The sequence below is a fragment of the Zosterops lateralis genome (assembly GCF_965231275.1).
Source record: "Zosterops lateralis genome assembly, chromosome: 33".
Lineage (NCBI taxonomy): Eukaryota > Metazoa > Chordata > Aves > Passeriformes > Zosteropidae > Zosterops > Zosterops lateralis.
In genome coordinates this window covers 4,482,157-4,500,390 of record NC_139793.1, presented here as the reverse complement: position 1 = coordinate 4,500,390, position 18,234 = coordinate 4,482,157, and the positions used below count along the sequence as shown (strand labels likewise).

Sequence of the window (18,234 nt, the reverse complement as noted above, 5' to 3'; positions counted from 1 at the left end):
TCCAGGTGATCCCCAGATCCATCCAGGTGATCCCCAGATCCATCCAGGAGCCCCTGAGACGCTCGAGGTCCATCCTGGCGCTCCCGTGTCCCCCCGTGGGCGTCCCCAACGTGTCCGTGGCTCAGAGCTGGAGCTCCAGAGCCACTCCCAGGTCACTGTGTCCTGGCTTGGAGCCACTCCTGGTCACTGTGTCTGTGTCCCTGGAGCTCCTGGACCACCCCAGAGCCGCTCCTGGTCACCGTGTCCGTGTCCCCAGAGCTCCTTGGGGCCACTCCTCATGTCCATGGCTCAGAGCTGGAGCTCCTTGGCCATCTCAGAGTCACTCCTGGGTCACTGTGTCTGTGTCCCCAGAGCTGGAGCTCCTTGGAGCCACTTCTGATCACCGTGTCCATGGCTTGGAGCTCCTTGGGGCCACTCCTGGTCACCGTGTCCATGTCCGTGTCCCCGGAGCTCCTCCCAAGGCTCCCCCTCGGCCAGCCCGGCCCAGCCCAGCCCGTGCCGTGCCGGTGGCTCAGAGCTTGAGCTCGTTGGCCACCTTGGAGGCGATGTTCTTGAAGGCCATGGAGGTGCCGGCGATGCGCTTGAAGCGGACGCCGTTGAGCGAGAGGCGCGGCAGTTTGCAAACCTCCATCTCCCACTGCACGAAGGAGTCGTGGCCGGGGGCGCCGTGGGCGCAGAGCAGCACGAAGCGCTCCTGGGGCTCGCAGCGGCAGCTGTTGGCGTCCAGCACCTTGCGGATCTCGCGCAGCATCTCCCCGGGCTCCAGCGAGCTCGTGGTCTTCATGCTCCACGTGAAACGCAGCGAGCGCGGCTTGGCGTCCCGGCCGCCGGCCTCGCGGGGGTCCTTCTCGGGGCCCACGGCGGGTCTGGGGGGAGATAATGGGGGTTAGGGGGGTCCTGGGGGTCCTTCTCGGGGCCCACGGCGGGTCTGGGGGGAAAAGGGGGTTAGGGGGGTCCTGGGGGTCCTTCTCGGGGCCCACGGCGGGTCTAGGGGGGGATAACAGGGGTGGGATGGGGGTTATGGGGGGTCCTGGGGGAATAATGGGGTCCTGGGGGTCCTTCTTGGGGTGCACAACCAGTCTGGGGGAGGGAAAGGGGGTGGGATGGGGGTTAGAGGGGTCCTGGGGGGATAACAGGGGTGGGACAGGGGTTGGGGGGGTCCTGAGGGTCCTTCTCAGGGCCCACGGCCAGTCTGAGGGGGATAAAGGTGTCCCCAGGGGTGTCCCCATGTGTCCCCACGTGTCCCAGGCGTCCCCAGATGTCCCTCAGGGGTGTCCCCAGATGTCCCCAGATGTCCCCAGGTGTCCCAGGTGTCCCCACTCACCTGAGGGTCTCCACCCTGTCCTTGCTCTCGGGCTCGTGGGGGTTCCTCGGGAGACAAAAGGGGCCGAGCTCAGTCAGGGGGGGCTGGGGGGGGTCTCAGCCCCTTTTCCCCCCCCCAGGGGGGCACAGACAGCACAGGGGGGGTGGGGGACACACGGACACACGGGGGGGACACACGGACAGAGGGGTGGGGGAGGGGCCATGCGGGGCCGTGCAGCTCTGGGGGAGGGGTCGGGGGTCCCGGGGTGGGGTTGGGGGTCCCGGGGGGGGGTTTTGGGGGGCCTGGGGGGGGGTCGGGGGGTGCCATGCGGGGGGGACCCAGCGTCCAGCGTGGCCCTACCTTCTGGCAAACCTGAAAGACAGATTTCTACAAAGACAAACAGAAGAGAAGGGGGCGTTGGGGGCGGGGAGGGGGCCGGGACGGAGCCACCCTGAGCCCCCCACCCCCCCCAGAGACCCCCAGGAGGGGTCAGGGGTCAGGGGGAGACAGCAGCCACACCCCCCTCCCCAGCTCTGGGGGGACACGGGGGACCTCAAAGGGACACTGGGGGGACGGGGGGGGTCCCCAAAGGGACATTGGGGGAACAGGGGGGGGTCCCCAAAGGGACATTCAGGGACATGGGGGGTCCCCAGTGGGACAGGAGGGGACATGGGGAGACCCCAATGGAACAGGAGGGGACATCGGGGGGTCCCCAAAGGGACATTCAGGGACATTGGGGTCCCTGAGGGGACAGTGGCAGGGACAGCAGGTCCCCAAGGGACAGGAGGGGACACGGAGGGAGGAGAAGGACAGAGAAGCCTCGAGGACACCGAGGGGACACCCTGAGGGGACACAGAAACACAGGAGGGGCTCTGGGGACACCCGAGGGGACAAACAGAGGGGACAGAGAATCCCTGCAGGGGACACCCAGGGGACACCCAGGGGACACCCAGGGGACAGCCAGGACACACAGAGGGAGCACAGCAAAGGGACACAGGCAGGGGACACCGAGGGGACACCGAGGGGACACCGAGGGGACAGTGACAGCCCAGAACACACCAGGGGGACACATCCAGGGGGGACACAGGAGTGAGGGGAGGGGGGACGGGCAGGAGGCAGCCTGGGACACCCCCAGGTGAGCTCAGGTGAGCTCAGGTGTGCCCAGCAAACCCAGGTAAGCTCAGGTGAACACAGGTGAGCTCAGGTGTGCCCAGGTGAGCCCAGGTGAGCTCAGGTGTGCCCAGCAAAACCCAGGTGATCCCGGCAAGCCCAGGTGAGCCCAGGTAAGCCCCCTCACCTGCGCACGAACTTGGAGGTGAACTTGCTGAAGAGACTGGCCGAGGGGCCCGCGCCGGCCCTGGCTGGCGCCCGAGGGGGAGGCGGGCGGGGGCAGCCCCGGGGGCAGCGCGTAGGGCAGGGGGTCCCGGGGGTCCCGCGGGTCCCGGGGGGCGCGGAGCTGCCCGGCGTGGAAGGTGCTGCGGCTGGAGACCCCCCGGGGGAAGCTGGGCCGCTCCCCCGGGCCCTGGCTGACGTTGTGGGCCGAGGGGGAGGCCGCGGGAACCCGGGGGGGAGCCCCGCTGGAATGGGACACGGGTTAGTGGGGAAATGGGGGGGGACAGCCCTGGGACCCCCTGAGACCCCCCCGGGACAGCCCTGAGACCCCCCCGGGACAGCCCTGAGACCCCCCCTGGGACACCCCTGAGACCCCCCCCGGGACAGCCCTGAGACCCCCCGGGACACCCCTGAGACCCCCCGGGACACCCCTGAGACCCCCGGGACACCCCTGAGACCCCCCCTGGACAGCCCTGAGACCCCCCGGGACAGCCCTGAGACCCCCCCGGGACAGCCCTGAGACCCCTGGACAGCCCTGAGACCCCCCCCGGGACAGCCCTGAGACCCCCGGGACACCCCTGAGACCCCCCCGGGACAGCCCTGGGACCCCGGGACATCCCAGAGCCCCCCCCCAAAACACAGGACCCCCCCAAAGCCTGGAAGAGAGAACCTGCTCACCCCGGGAACACCCCCAGACCCCTTCCCAGCCCCCAGGGACCCCCCCACTGCCCCCTATCCCCCCCCCACAGCCCCCCAGGAACCCCCCAGGACAGGCTGGGGCTCTCCCAGCACCCAGTGACTGCAGGAATGGGGGTCACCCACCCCCTAAATCCACCCCAGCCCCAGCCCCCCCGGACCCCCCGGGGTGGCTCCCAGCGCTCAGGGAGGGTCAGGAGGAATTGGGGAGGGGGTCCCCACCTGTCCTTGCCGTTCTGCAGGGAGCTCTGGCCCAGGCTGGCCCGGTCCAGCAGGGGGGAGTTGCGGCTGCGCGTGGTGCCCGTGGACAGACACTGTTCTGTGGGGGGACAGGGACGTGTGGGGCTGGGGGGCACATGGGGGGCACGACGGCCCCAAAGACACAGGACAGGGGGGAATGGGGGTCCCAACACCCCCCAAATAGAGACACAGAACAGAGGGGGAATGGGGGTCCCACGCCCCCCAAATACCAGACAGAAAGGGGAGGCTGGGGGGAAATGAGGGTCTCAACACCCCCCAAATACCACAGACAGAAATGTGGGGCTGGGGGGCACATGGGGGTCCCCACACAAGGTTTGGGGACCCCCCTCCCCAACTTGGGGAACAAGAACAGCCCCATCAGTGACCCCAGGGATGGGGATCCCCCCATTCCCACCCCCAAATCCAGAGGTCCCAGATGTTTAGGATCCCACTCCCCAAACCAAGGGGCTCCAGATGTTTATTACCCCACCCCACACCCCTCCCACCCCCAACCCAGGTGCCCCCCCAGGAGTGACTGACCGTGGAGGGGGAGGGGGTGCCCTTGGAGCGCTCCAGGCCGGGCAGGGGGCTGGGGGGCACCTTGGCAGTGCTGCCGGCCCGGCCCCCCCGCCCTCCTCTCCCCTGCTCCTCCTCCTCCTGTTCCCCGTCCCTCCTCCTCCTCCTCCTCCTCCTCCTCCTCCTCCTCCTCGCTTGTTTCTCCCGCGTTGGCCGCTTGAGTTTCTTGGAGTACGAGGCCGAGGTGGGGATGGAGAGCCCGGCTGGGGGGGGAGGGGCTGTCAGGGCTGGGGGGTCCCATGGAGACCCCTCCCCTCCTCCTCAGCTCCTCCATGGGGGTCCCGGCTCCCACAGGGACCCCCCACTCCTCATTCCTGATCCCCCTTTGGTGGTCCTGTGAAGCCCCCCCAGTATGTGGGACACAACCAGGCCTGGGGGAGGCACAGACCACCAGTGTCCCCCCAGTGTCCCCAGTTTGGGGGTCACCCTGGTCACTGTCCCTCCCAGTGTCCTCACTGTCCCCCCAGGGTCCCCCAGTTTGGGGGGTCACTCACCCTGGTCACTCACTCGCCGTTTGGGGGGTCAGGGGTCACTCTGGGGTCACTCCGGGGTCACTCACCCCTGGTCACTCACTCGCCGTTTGGGGGTCAGGGGTCACTCTGGGGTCACTCTGGGGTCACTCGGGGTCACTCACCCTGGTCACTCACTCGCCGTTTGGGATGTTTTAGGGGTCACTCACACTCCACTTGGGGGGTCAGGGATCACTTTGGGGTCACTCTGGGGTCACTCTGGGGTCACTCTGGGGTCACTCACCCTGGTCACTCACTCGCCGTTTGGATGGTTTAGGGGTCACTCTGGGGTCACTCTGGGGTCACTCTGGGGTCACTCACCCTGGTCACTCACTCGCCGTTTGGGGGGTCAGGGGTCACTCTGGGGTCACTCTGGGGTCACTCTGGGGTCACTCGGGGTCACTCACCCTGGTCACTCACTCGTCGTTTGGGGGGTCAGGGGTCACTCTGGGGTCACTCTGGGGTCACTCTGGGGTCACTCTGGGGTCACTCTGGGGTCACTCACCCTGGTCACTCACTCGCCGTTTGGGATTGGCCGAGACGCTGCGCTGCACCTTGTGTGCGGGGGAGGGGCCCGAGCTGTTGGCCACTTCCGGGGCCACCCGCGGCTTCAGGGACAGGTTCTCCTCCAGCTGGGGACATTGGGGACATGGGGGACATTGGGGATGTGTGGGGGCATTGGGGACATGTGGGGACATTGGGGACATGGGGGACACAAGGGACATCCAGTGGGCACAGACAGGGACATGCCACCACCACAGGGCCCAGCTGGGGACAGGGACACGCTGGCACGGGCACAGCTGGGGACAGGGGACATGCCACCAGGGCACAGCTGAGGACAGCAGAGCGTGGGGACATGGCTGGCAGGGGGACAGGGCATGGCGGGGAGGACGGTGTCCCCTGTGTCCCACCCCACGGTGTCCCCCGTGTCCCACTCCACCCTCCCAGTGTCCCCATGTCCCTCCTTGTCCCCTCACTCCCTCCCCCCGTGCTCCGTGTCCTCGTGTCACCTCAGTGTCCCCATGTCCCCTCTTCACCCCAATGACCCTCCCAGGATCACCCTGTCACCGTGTCCCCTCATTGTCCCCTCACCCCCTCCACTCACCTCCCTGGCCCCTGCAGTGTCCCTGCTGTCCCCACAGTATCCTCACAGTCTCCCCACTGTCCCTACAGTGTCCATGGTGTCCTTGCTGTCCCCAGTGTCCCCACTGACCCAAAAGTGTCCCCGCTGTCCCCCCAGCATTCTCACTGTCCCTTCAGTCTTCCCACTGTCCCCCAGTGTCCCCACAGTGCCCCTGCCATCCCCACTGTCCCCCAGTCTCCCCGCTGTCCCCCCTGTCCCCCACTGTCCCCACTGTCCCCAGTGTCCTCAGTGTCCCCAGTGTCCCCACTGTCCCCAGTGTCCTCAGTGTCCCCCAGTCCCCCCAGTGTCCCCAGTGTCCCCGGTGTCCCCTGACCTCGGAGCTCTTGTGGTCCAGCAGCAGGTACGTGGCCATCACCTCGTTGTATTTCTGCCCCACCAGCGACTCCTGGATCTCCTCGCGGGTGTAGCCCATGGACACCATCAGCTCTGGGGGGACACGGCTCTCAGGAGGGGACACAGGGGGTCCTGGGCTGGCCCCGTGTCCCCAGGGGGGCTCTGTGTCCCCGGGGTGTCCCCAGGGCTGGCCCCGTGTCCCCATGGGGGCTCCGTGTCCCCAGGGGGGGCTCCGTGTCCCCGGGGTGTCCCCATGGTGTCCCCCTGCCCCCCGTGGTGTCCCCAGGGGTGTCCCTGTATCCCCAGGGGTGTCTCCGTGTCCCCCATAGTGTCCCCATGTCCACAGGGCTGTCCCCAGGGGTGTCCCAGGGCTGTCCCTAGGGTGTCCCCATGTCCCCAGAGGGGTCCCTGTGTCCGCAGGGCTGTCCCAGGGCTGTCCCCAGGGTGTCCCCAGGGTGTCCCCACCTGTCCTGCGGGGGTCCTTGTAGTCAGGCACGGGCTCCATGTAGGGCTTGAGCTCGTCGTCCTCGTGCCCCACGTTCATCCAACGGTCCTTCATGATTTGCTGGGGGGACACAGAGGACTCAGGGTCACCTTGGGGTCACCCTGGGGACACTTTGGGGATGGGAAAAGACCCCGGGGGTCCTGGGTGCTGTGCTGGGGGGCACTGCGAGGGTCCCCAGGGGGTTTTGGGGTGTCCCAGGGGGTCCCAGGACGATGTTGGGGTGTCCCAGGGGGTCCCAGGACAATACTGGGGTCTCCCTGGGGGTCCCAGGGCGATGTTGGGGAGCCCCCTCACCTCCAGGGTGCCCCTCTTGGTGGGGTTGAGGATGAGGAATTTCTTGAGCAGGTTCTCACAGTCCGTGGACATGTAGAAGGGGATCCGGTACTTGCCCCGCAGCACCCGCTCCCGCAGCTCCTGGGGACCCCAACAGCACCCAGGGTGACTCCCAAAGCCCACCTGAGGGACCCCAAACCCACCTGAGGGACCCCAAACTCACCCACGGGCACCCCAAAACCCAGCCAGGGGCACCCCAAACTCATCCAAGGGACCCCAAACTCATCCAAGGGACCCCAAACCCACCTTAGGGACCCCCAAACCCACCTTAGTGACCCAAAACCCCCTTGAGGGAGCCCCAAACCCCCTCAGGGGACCCCAAAAACCACCTTAGGGACCCCAAACCAACCCACAATCACCCCAAACCCACCTTAGGGACCCCAAACCCACCCACAAGGACCCCAAAAACCATCTTAGAGGTCCCAAACCCACCTCAGGCACCCCAAACCCCCTCGGGTGACCCCCAAACCCCCTCGAGGCACCCCCAACCCCATCTTAGACACCCCAAACCCCCCCGACTGACCCCCAAACCCCCTCGGGTGACCCCAAACCCCCCGAGTGACCCCCAAACCCCCCAGAGCGTGGGCACACCTTGAGGTTCTGCCCGTCGAAGGGCAGGGAGCCGCTGACCAGCGTGTAGAGGATGACCCCCAGGCTCCACACGTCCACCTCGGGCCCGTCGTATTTCTTGCCCTGGAAGAGCTCGGGGGCGGCGTAGGGGGGCGACCCGCAGAACGTGTCCAGCTTGTTCCCAAAGGTGAACTCGTTGCTGAAGCCGAAATCCGCGATTTTGATGTTCATGTCGGCGTCCAGCAGCAGGTTCTCGGCCTGGACAGGGGGAAACAGCCCAGGAGGGGGTTTGGGGGGCTCAGAGGGGGTTTGGGGGGGATCAGGGGGGTTTTGGGGGGATCAGGGGGGTTTTGGGGGGCCAAGGGTGGGCGATGAGGGGTCCTGGCACCTCTATGGGGGTCCCAGGGATGTTCAGATGATGCCCCAGAGGGTCCTGGCACCCACTTGGGGGGTTCAGGGGCATTGGGAGGTTTGTTCTGGGAGGTCCCAGGGGAGTCTAGGGGACCCAGGGGTCTCTGGGTATTGTCCTGGGGGGGTCCCAGGGGTGTCTGAGTGGTGCTCTAGTAGTCCCAGGGGTCTCTGGGTGCCATTCTGGGGGTCCCAGGTGCTGCCCCAGGGCCAGGACTGTGGGTGGGGGGCACCCTGGGGAGTTTCTGGGGGTCCCAGGTGGGCTTTGCTCACCTTCAGGTCCCTGTGCACGATGAATTTCTGGTGGCAGTACTGCACGGCCGACACTATCTGCAGGACAGGGGGAGTCAGGGGGGCACAGGGACACCCCCAGACCCCCGGGGGGTCCCCAAAAACCCTTTTGGGGGTTGTTTGAACAGCATCACCCCCCCAGACCAGACCTGCCGGAACTTGGCCCGCGCCTCCTTCTCCTTCATGCGCCCGTGGGCCACCAGGTAATCAAACACCTCACCTGGGGGCAGGGGAGGGCTCAGGGGCTGCCCCAGGGCCCCCCGGCCCCTGTGAGCCCCCCCATAGCCCCCCCGGCCCCTGTGAGCCCCCCCAAAGCCCCCCCGGCCCCTGTGAGCCCCCCCAAAGCCCCCCGACCCCTGTGAGCCCCCCAAAGCCCCCAGGACACCCCTCACAATCCCTGTGACCCCCCCACCCCCAAAACCTCCCAGTCCCCCCCCCCCGATCCCTGTGAGCCCCCAAAACCCCCCAGGGCACCCCCAAAGCCCCCCAAAGCCCCCCAGGACCCCCCAAAGCCCACTCACCCCCGCTGGCGTACTCCATGACCAGGTAAAGCGTTTTCTCCGTCTCGATCACCTCGAAGAGTTTCACTGCAATGGGGGGCCAGGGGGGTCACAGGAGGGGAGGGGACACCCCAGGGACCCCCCAAAGGTGGGGGACACCCCAGGGAGAGGCTGGGGTGAAGCTGAGGGGTGTTTTTGGGGAGGGGTCTCACCTATGTTGGGGTGGTTGAGCACTTTCATGATTCTCACTTCCCTGAAAAGCTGTGAGGGACAGGGGGGGATTTTGGGGGGTGTCAGGGGGGACAATGTCCCATTTGTCACCCCAAAATCAGCTGTCACCCCCCCCAGGGGGACACCCCTCACCTTCTGCAGGCTGGAGGAGTTGAGCTGAGTCTTGTCAATGATTTTCACGGCCACCTGTGAGGGGAGAGGGAGGTCAGGGCTGTCCCCAGGGCTGTCCCCAAAATGTGGTGACACTCCTGAGGGGAGGGGCAGAGGGACAGGGCTGTCCCCAAGCTTTGGTGGCACTTGGAAGGGGATGAGACTGTCCCCAGAGCTGTCCCCACACTGTGGTGGCACCAGGGAAGGTGACAGCGCTGTCCCCACGCCGTGGTGGCACCAGGGAAGGTGACAGGGCTGTCCCCAGGGCTGTCCCCACACTGTGGTGGCCCCAGGGAAGGTGACAGCGCTGTCCCCAGGGCTGTCCCCACGCCGTGGTGACACTCCTGAGCAGCAGCAGGATCCTGTCCCCGTGCCACGGTGGCACCCACAGGGCAAAGTACCAGGAACCAGTTCCCACGCTGGGGTGGCATTTGTGGGACAGTGACAGGAGCTGTCCCCACACTTGGTGGCACTGCTGGCACGAGGACACAGAGTTTGGGGCCACCCCTGGGCCACGGGGGCGCTCCCAGGACACGGATCAGCACCCAGAGGTGTCCCCAAGCCACGGTGACACCCACGGGTGGGGACCAGCAGCCCTGGGGTGGCACCCGCAGGACCAGGACCTAAAACTGTCCCCAGAGCAGGGTGACAGTCACAGCCGGGGAGCAGGAAACTCCTTCCTGTGCCAGCTGGCACTCCCAGGGCAGGGAGCAGAGCCACAGCTGTCCCCACGCCGTGGTGGCACCCACAGGACAGTGACAACAGGCCTGGCCCTGAGGTGACACCCACAGGAACCCAGAGCTGTCCCCACACTGTGGTGGCACTTCCAAGGCAAGGACCAGCACCCACAACTGTCCCCTCACGACAGTGACACCCACAGGACTGACATGGGGAGCCCAGAACTGTCCCCTCACCACGGTGACACCCATGGGACAAGAACTACAAACCTGTCCCCACAGCACGGTGGCACCCACAGGACACAGCCTGTCCCTGTGCCACCGTGTCACCCCTGGGTTGATGCCATCCCCACAGTGTCACCCACACGTGACTGCTGTCCCTGTCACTGTCCCAGCAGTGTCACCCACAGCCTCTCAGTGTCCCAGCAGTGTCACCCACGGGCTGATCCCACATCCTGTGTCCCTGCAGTGTCCCCGTCGTGTCCCCACGTGGTCCCCACAGCCCAGCCCTCCCCAGCAGCGACATCCCCAGTCCAGCAGGGTCACCCACGGGCTGATCCCATCCCCACACCCCGTGTCCCCACAGCCCCACGTTGTCCCCGCAGTGTCCCCACAGTGTCCCCACAGCCCCCAGCCCTCCCCAGCCCCCTGCCCCCCTGACCTCCTTGCCGGTGAGGACGTGCCGGGCCAGCTTGACCTTGGCGAAGTTCCCCTTGCCGATGGTTTTGAGCAGGCGGTAGTTGCCGATGTGGGGCTGCTCCTCGGCCGCCGTGCCCGCGTTCCGGCCCCGCAGCATGCTGGCCTTGCCACCCTTGCCCTCCGCCGCCGCTCCGCCCTGGGGACACACGGGGGACAGGGGACATGGCTCAGCTTGGGGGACACGGGGGGAGAGGGGACACGGGAGAGGGGACATGGCTCAGCCTGGGGGACACGGGGGGAGAGGGGACACGGGAGAGGGGACATGGCTCAGCCTGGGGGACACGGGGACAGGGGACACAGCTCAGCGTGGGGGACACGGGACAGGGGACACGGCTCAGGCCTGGGGGACACACACACAGGGGACAGGGGACAGTGCCCAGGCCGCTGTCACACACACACAGGGGACAGGGGACACTGCTCAGCCTGGGGACACACACAGGGGACAGGGGACACTGCCCAGGCCGCTGTCACACACACACAGGGGACAGGGGACACTGCCCAGGCCTGGGGACACACACAGGGGACAGGGGACACTGCCCAGGCCGCTGTCACACACACACAGGGGACAGGGGACACTGCCCAGGCCTGGGGACACACACAGGGGACAGGGGACAGTGCCCAGGCCGCTGTCACACACACACAGGGGACAGGGGACACTGCCCAGGCCTGGGGACACACACAGGGGACAGGGGACACTGCCCAGGCCGCTGTCACACACACACAGGGGACAGGGGACACTGCCCAGGCCGCTGTCACACACACACAGGGGACAGGGGACACTGCCCAGGCCGCTGTCACACACACACAGGGGACAGGGGACACTGCCCAGGCCTGGGGACACACACAGGGGACAGGGGACAGTGCCCAGGCCTGGGGGACACACACACAGGGGACAAGGGACACTGCCCAGGCCGCTGTCACACACACACAGGGGACAGGGGACACTGCCCAGGCCTGGGGACACACACAGGGGACAGGGGACAGTGCCCAGGCCGCTGTCACACACACACGGGGACAGGGGACAGTGCCCAGGCCACTGTCACACACACACGGGGACAGGGGACACTGCCCAGGCCGCTGTCACACCCCGGGGCTCCCCAGCAGCCGGAGCAAAGTCCGCAGCGCCGCAGGAGCCGCAGGAGCCGCGCCCGGCCCGGCCCGGGAGCCGCCCCCGATACCTGACGCAAGAGCCGCCGGTTTCGGGCTGGGCCCGGGCCGGGCTGGGGAAGGGGCCCGGGGGTGGCGGTGTCACCCCTGTCACCCAGAGGGGACATCCTGCCCCTGTTCCCCTTCCTGAAAACGCGGCGTTTGAGTATCGCGGGTTTAGCCCAAACAGAGTTCTCTCCTCGGCCAAAAGTGGGGGTTCAACCCCTCGGAACAGTCACAAACCCCCCCAAAAAACCCCCCGAAGGTCACCCGGGGCTTTGGGGACACCTTTGGGGCTGTTCCCTCCCGGGGAGCGCGGCTGTCACCGCTTGGGTGACACCGGAGATAAGGGCAGATAACGGGAGCGCGTGAGCGGGGGGGGGCCGAGCCACCCAACCCCCCCGGCCCGTCCTGTGCCCCTCAGGTGGGATTGGGACCCCCAAACCCCCCCGGCCCGTCCTGTCCCCCCAGGTGGGATTGGGACCCCCAAACCCCCCCCGTCCCGTCCTGTCCCCCCCAGGTGGGATTGGGGACCCCCAAACCCCCCCTGTCCTGTCCCCCCAAGTGGGATTGGGACCCCCAAACCCCCCCTGTCCTGTGCCCCCCAGGTGGGATTGGGACCCCCCAAACCCCCCCCGGCCCGTCCTGTCCCCCCCAGGTGGGATTGGGAGCCCCAACCCCCCCCCGGGGTTTGTTCTGTGCGGGGGCTGCTCTGGGGGTGTCCCCTCCCCCTCCGTGGGAAGGCACCGCCGGCGGAAGCCGCGGGGGAGGCGCGGGGGTGGCGCAACCGAACCCCCACAATTTGGGGGGGCAATGGGGGGTTTGGGGGGGGCTGGGGAGGGGGGCACACGGCACTGGAGCTGCCCCTCCTCCCCCAAAGCCCCGCGCGGAGCCGCCGCCGTGGGAAAAGTGAAGGGAAAAGAGGATTTCTGCCAAAAAACTGCCGTGGCAACGGGGCGGGAGCGTGAGGAGCCATCTGGGCTGCCGGGCTCGGGGCGGCTCCGGCACCGGAACCAGAACCGGACCCACGGCAGAACCAGACCCGGACCCCCGGACCAGACCCGGACCCCCGGACCAGAGCCGGACCCCCGGACCAGACCCGGAGCCCCCCGGACCAGACCCGGACCCCCGGAGGGCTCGGTGGCGTTTTCCGGGCATTTCCTGGCTCTTCTTGTCGCCCCAAATGGATGAAAAAACATGGCAAATATGGCAAGAAAAAGGAGGAACTGCCGGCGCGGGTCCCCCCGGGGTCTCACCGGGGTCTCACCGGGCGAGGCTCCCCCCGGCCCCGCTGTGCCCCCCCCCAGCCCGTGCCTCAGTTTCCCCGTCCCGCCCGCCCTGGGGGGACTCACCCTGGAGCTCCGGGCGGCGCCGAGGGAGGGAGGGAAGGAGGGAAGGAGGGAAGGGAAGGAGGGAAGGGCCAGCGGGGACCGGCCCGACCGGTCGGGGCTGAGGCCGCAGCGGGACGGGCCCGGGCGGGGCGGGGCGGGGAGAACCGGGCGGGAAAGGGGAACGGGAACAGGGGCAGGGAGGGTCCGGCCGGCGGCTGGAGGGGCCGAAAGGGCGGAATGGACACCGGGATCGGCACTGGAAAACATTTGGAATTACTATTGGAATTGGGGTTGGAATACTTTTGGAATTACCATTGGAATTGCCACTGGAATTGGCATTGGAATAAATGTGGAATTGCCACTGGAGTACACTAGGAATTACCATTGGAATTGGTATTGAAATTGGGACTGGAATACATTTGGAACTGCCATTGGAATACATTTGGAATTGCCACTGGAATTGGCGCTAGAATTGCCATTGAAATACATTTGGAATTACCATTGGAATTACCATTGGAACTGGCATTGAAATTCTCATTGGATTACATTTGGAATTGCCATTGGAATTGCCACTGAAACACATTTGGAAGCGCCATTGGAGTTGCTGTTAGAACTGCCATTAGAACACATTTGGAATTGCCATTGGAACATGTTTGAATTACCATTGGAATTACCATTGGAACATGTTTGAATTACCATTGGAATTACCATTGGAATTGCCATTGGAATTGCCATTGGAATTGCCATTGGAATGGCAGCACCGATGGCGCTGAGGCTGTGGTGATGTCACCGGGTGAGGTGTGACGTCACTGGGTCAGGTGTGACATCACCAGCCCAGCACCGATGTCACCAAGGCCAGCACCGATGTCACCAGGCAGGCGAGAGGATCCCGGTGCCGCCCACGCCGCCGGCACCCAACTGGTGACAACTGGTGACACCTGGGGTGCCCTGGTGACAATTGTGGTGGCCCTGGGTCAGCAAGGGTAGCCCTGGCGACACCTGGGGTGGCCCTGGGGGCAGCAGGGGTGGCCCTGGTGACAATTGTGGTCGCCCTGGTGACAATTGTGGTCGCCCTGGTGACAATCAGGGTGGCCCCAGTGACAATCAGGGTGGCCCTGGTGACACCTGGAGTGGCCCCGGTGACAATGAGGGTGGCCCTGGTGACACCTGGGTGGCCCCGGTGACAATCAGGGTGGCCCTGGTGACACCTGGAGTGGCCCCGGTGACAATGAGGGTGGCCCCGGTGACAATCAGGGTGGCCCCGGTGACAATTGTGGTGGCCCCGGTGACAATGAGGGTGACCCTGGTGACACCTGGAGTGGCCCCGGTGACAATGAGGGTGGCCCAGGCCCCCCGGGCACAGCACAGCGGTGGCAGCCGGGGAGGTTCGTGCGGCACCGCTCAAACGTCAGCCAAATTTAGGTGTTTTTGATGAATTATTTTTTATCTCCGACCCCAGCGGATCGGGCTCGGCGTGAGGGAGGAATTGGGGCTGGGGGGGGTAAGGAAAGACCCCCGGTTGGGGCTGGGGGGGTAAGGAAAGACCCCCGTTCGGGCTGGGGGCGTTGGGAAAGAAGCGCAGCCCCCCCGCACGGCGCTGCCGCCCCCTCCCCAAAGCCTCCCGGCAGGAATATTCTCTCCGGGCGTTACATAACGGCGCAGAACGAGAGGAAAAGCTCCCAAAGGAGGAGGGGGGGGAGCCCGGGGGGCACGGCCACGATGGCACCGGGGACACGGCTGGCCCCGCCCTTGGGGACAGGGACACGGGGCCACCTGTGCCCCGCTGGGGTCACCCCGGGCACTGAACGGGGGAAAAGCCCCCCAAAAATCACCCCAAACGGGGAGTGTCACACCCAGGAGCCCCCCCAGTGCCCCCCAAAAGGGCTGAGCCAGCAGGGAGCGACAGAAACTGGGGGGCAGAGAGAGACCCCAATAAACCCCCCCAAAATCCACCCCTAAAACGGGGGGACCCCCCCCAATCCCTCCCAAAGGGGTCTGGGCCTCAATCCCCTCACTCCCGGGGGGCTGAGCCCCCCATTCCCCACCCGGGGGGGCTGGTCTGGGCTCACAGGGGGCTCAGAACTGGAGTTATTTGGGGGATCCCCCCTCGGAGCCCCCCAAAGCCCCCTCGGGGTGCTCAGCCCGTGGCAGAGTCAGAACTGGAGTTATTTGGGGGATCCCCCCTCGGAGCCCCCCCAAAGCCCCCCCAGGGTGCTCAGCCCGTGGCAGAGCTGTCACCGCCCCCACAGCCCCCCCCCCAATCCCCCATGCCCGTTTTGGGGGGGCTGCAGCAGGGATGGGGGTGGGGAGGGGGCTGGGCAGACGCCCCCACAGCCCGATGGTGCAGCCTCAGAGCTGGGGGGGGGCAGTGACACCCCAAAGGTGCCCCCCCCACAGGGGATCCCCAATTCTGGGGGGTCATGGGGGGCTCTGACACCCCCCCGTGTGCCCCTCTCCCTTTGGGGGGCGAGGCTTGGCCCCCCGACCCAAAACTGGGGGTGGTGCACACAAACCCCCCTCCTGCTGCCCCTCGGGGAATCCCAAAACGGGACCCCCAAATTTGGGGAGGGGGTCTCTAATCCCAGGAGAACCCCAGAACAGTCCCCTACACCAAATCCAGCCCTGAAGGGAGACCCCCCACCCCACAGGGGGTCTGGGCCAGGGGAGACCCCCCCCAAGGCTCCTTCATTGGGGTGGAAGGAATTGGGGGTCCCTCAAATCCCCCTTTTCCACCTCCCAAAGGGCCCCAAAGCCCCTCAGAGCCCCCTGACCCCTCACAGAACAACCTCAAACCCCTTCGGTCCCTCTTTTCCCTCCAGATCCCCCAGAGCTTCTCCTTTCCCCACACAAACCCCCCCAGGATCCTCTTTTTCTCTCCCAAAAACGTCCCAAGCCCCCCTCGGACCCCCTTTTTCCCCTCAAAAACCGCCCCCAGGTTCCTGTCAAACACTCTCGGTACCTCAGAAAATCCCTCAAACCCTTTCAGGCCTCACAGACAGACCCCAGACCCTTTTTACCCCTCACAGACAGACCCCAGACCCTTTTTACCCCTCGCAGGGAGGCCCAGGATCCCCTTTTTTTGTCACAAAACGCCTCAGATCCCCCGTTTCCCCCCATAAAACAACCCCAGGGTCTCTCAGCTCCCTTTTCCTGTGAGATCCCCGTTTTTCCCCCTCAAAAACCAGCCCAGATCCCCCTCAAAACACCCTTTTTACACCACGGAATTCCTCAGGCCCCTCTAAGAGCCCCTTTTCCCCTCACAGGCCGACCCCAGACTCGCTTTTCCCCTCACAGAGCGACCCCAGACTCGCTTTTCCCCCCACACAAACGCCTCGAACCCGCTCAGGACCCTTTATTTCCACACGGACGGGACAAAAACCCCAGAAATCCTCCTTTTTCCCCTCTCAGATCCCCCTTTTCCCCTCACAAACCACCCCAGGAGCCTCTCAAAGGCCTTTTTCCCCCTCTTTCCCCTCACGATCCCCCTTTTTCCTCCCTCAGATCCCTCTTTTCCCCTCACAAATCACCCCAGGAGCCTCTCACAGGCCTTTTTTACCCTCTTTCCCCTCACGAATTCCCCTTTTTCCCCTCACAATCCCTTTTTTCTCCCCTCAGATCCCTCTTTTCCCCTCACAAATCACCCCAGGAGCCTCTCACAGGCCTTTTTTTCCCTTTTCCCCTCACGATCCCCTTTTTCCTCCCTCAAATCCCCAGATTTCCCCTCCCAAACCCCCTCAGCGCTCAGTTCCCCTCCCCAAAACCCGCCTGTATTTTTCTGTATTTTCCCCCGTCCCTCCGTAGCCGGGTCCCCTCCGGCCCCCGGGCGATCCCCGCCCTCACCTGCTCCGCGTCCCTCTCGTTGACGGTGGGCAAAGGGCTGCGGGCGCTGCTCGACATGGCGGCCCCCCCCCCCGCGCCGCCGCGACTATCGCGATAGGGGGAAGCGGCGGCGGGCGGTGTGCGGGGAGGGGGAAGGGGAGGCGGGGGAGCTCAGGGCCCGGGGGGAGGCCAGGCCAGCGGCATCGGGAGGGCCGGGAGAGGAGCAGGGGGAGCGGGCGGGGTCCGCCCGGCTCGGCCCGGCCCGGCCGCCGCCTCCTCCTCACGCCGCCGCCTCAGCGCCCCGCGGCTCCCAACATGGCGGCCGCCGCCGGCGCTCGGCCATTTCCGCCGCCACGCCGGAAACTCCCGACCCGCCTCCCCCGCGCCGCTTCGGCTCCTCCCGGAGAGACTCGGATCGAGGCTTTGCCGGGAGCTCGGCTGGTTCCGCCTCCCCGCCACGGACGTGCCCGAAGTTTCCTTCGGGAGTTTCCGCCGGGAGGCGCGGGGAGAGCCGAGCGCCCCGCGACCCCGAGTGGAGGCGGAAATGCCCGAGTGGGGCCGAACCGCCCGAGGGGAGGCGGAAATGCCCGAACAGCTCTTTGCAACCTTCGGGCGGTTCCGCCAGTGACGGAAACACCCGAGAGGAGCCGAATTCCCCCCCCAGCCCTGATGGGGACCCCGGGGTGGGGAGGGGGCGGCTCGGACCGCAGGACCCCCGGGATTTGGGGGGACCCTCCCGGGATTTGGGGAGACTCTCCCGGACACCCAGATTTTGTGGGGCTTTGCTGGACCCCCGAGTTCTCCCCGGTTTTGGGGGAACGGGTGCTCCCTGTCCGCACTGGGAGGGGCACTGGGAGGGGGCACTGGGAGGGGCACTGGGAGCACTGGGAGCACTGGGAGGGGCACTGGGAGCACTGGGAGCACTGGGAGGGGCACTGGGGGCACTGGGAGGGGCACTGGGAGCACTGGGGGCATTGGGAGGGGCACTGGGGGCACTGGGAGGGGGCACTGGGAGGGGGCACTGGGGGCACTGGGAGGGGCACTGGGAGCACTGGGAGCACTGGGGGCATTGGGAGGGGCACTGGGGGCACTGGGATGGGCGTGGCCTCACCCTCGCCCCGCCCCCTCTGGCCCGAAGGGGCGTGTCCGGGGCGGGGTGGGGGAGGGGCTCCAGGGCTGTCCCGCACTCCGGACACGCCCGGGCGGTGCCGGGGGAGGGGGCGGGGATGGCCGGGGGTCCCGGCCGAGGGAGGGAAACACCCGGGGGCTCCCCCTCCCCGCCCTCCCGGAGGAGGGGGGATCCCCCCTTAAAATCCCGGCCGTGGTTTATTTGGGGAGGGGGCTGAGACCCCCCGGCAGCTCATGGCCCTCCCCCCCCACCCGCAGCCCCCTCGGTGCGGGGAGGGGCGGGGGATGGGAAAGGCGTGCGGCCCCTTTAAAT

The 18,234-nt window shown here is 66.6% G+C and overlaps 2 protein-coding genes across 2 annotated transcripts; one reads left to right on the top strand and one right to left on the bottom strand.

Moving 5' to 3' along the window:
- Nucleotides 1-400: 400 nt before the first annotated feature.
- On the bottom strand, nucleotides 401-17,022 carry MARK2 (microtubule affinity regulating kinase 2). The gene is given in 18 exon segments (XM_083881238.1): nucleotides 401-866; nucleotides 1,325-1,369; nucleotides 2,601-2,650; nucleotides 2,652-2,880; nucleotides 3,554-3,650; nucleotides 4,108-4,350; nucleotides 5,162-5,288; nucleotides 6,114-6,226; nucleotides 6,599-6,698; nucleotides 6,933-7,052; nucleotides 7,563-7,799; nucleotides 8,223-8,279; nucleotides 8,390-8,460; nucleotides 8,762-8,827; nucleotides 8,953-9,001; nucleotides 9,104-9,157; nucleotides 10,460-10,633; nucleotides 16,815-17,022. Coding segments are annotated over 18 exon segments (2,244 nt in total). The 5' UTR covers nucleotides 16,872-17,022; the 3' UTR covers nucleotides 401-511.
- LOC310921152 (uncharacterized protein) lies at nucleotides 14,203-16,775 on the top strand (the record flags this gene model as incomplete). The annotated part of the gene is made up of 4 exons (XM_083881262.1): nucleotides 14,203-14,381; nucleotides 15,266-15,996; nucleotides 16,028-16,426; nucleotides 16,720-16,775. 4 exons carry the CDS (start codon nucleotides 14,203-14,205, stop codon nucleotides 16,773-16,775), a joined length of 1,365 nt encoding a protein of 454 aa, XP_083737388.1.
- Nucleotides 17,023-18,234: the final 1,212 nt, after the last annotated feature.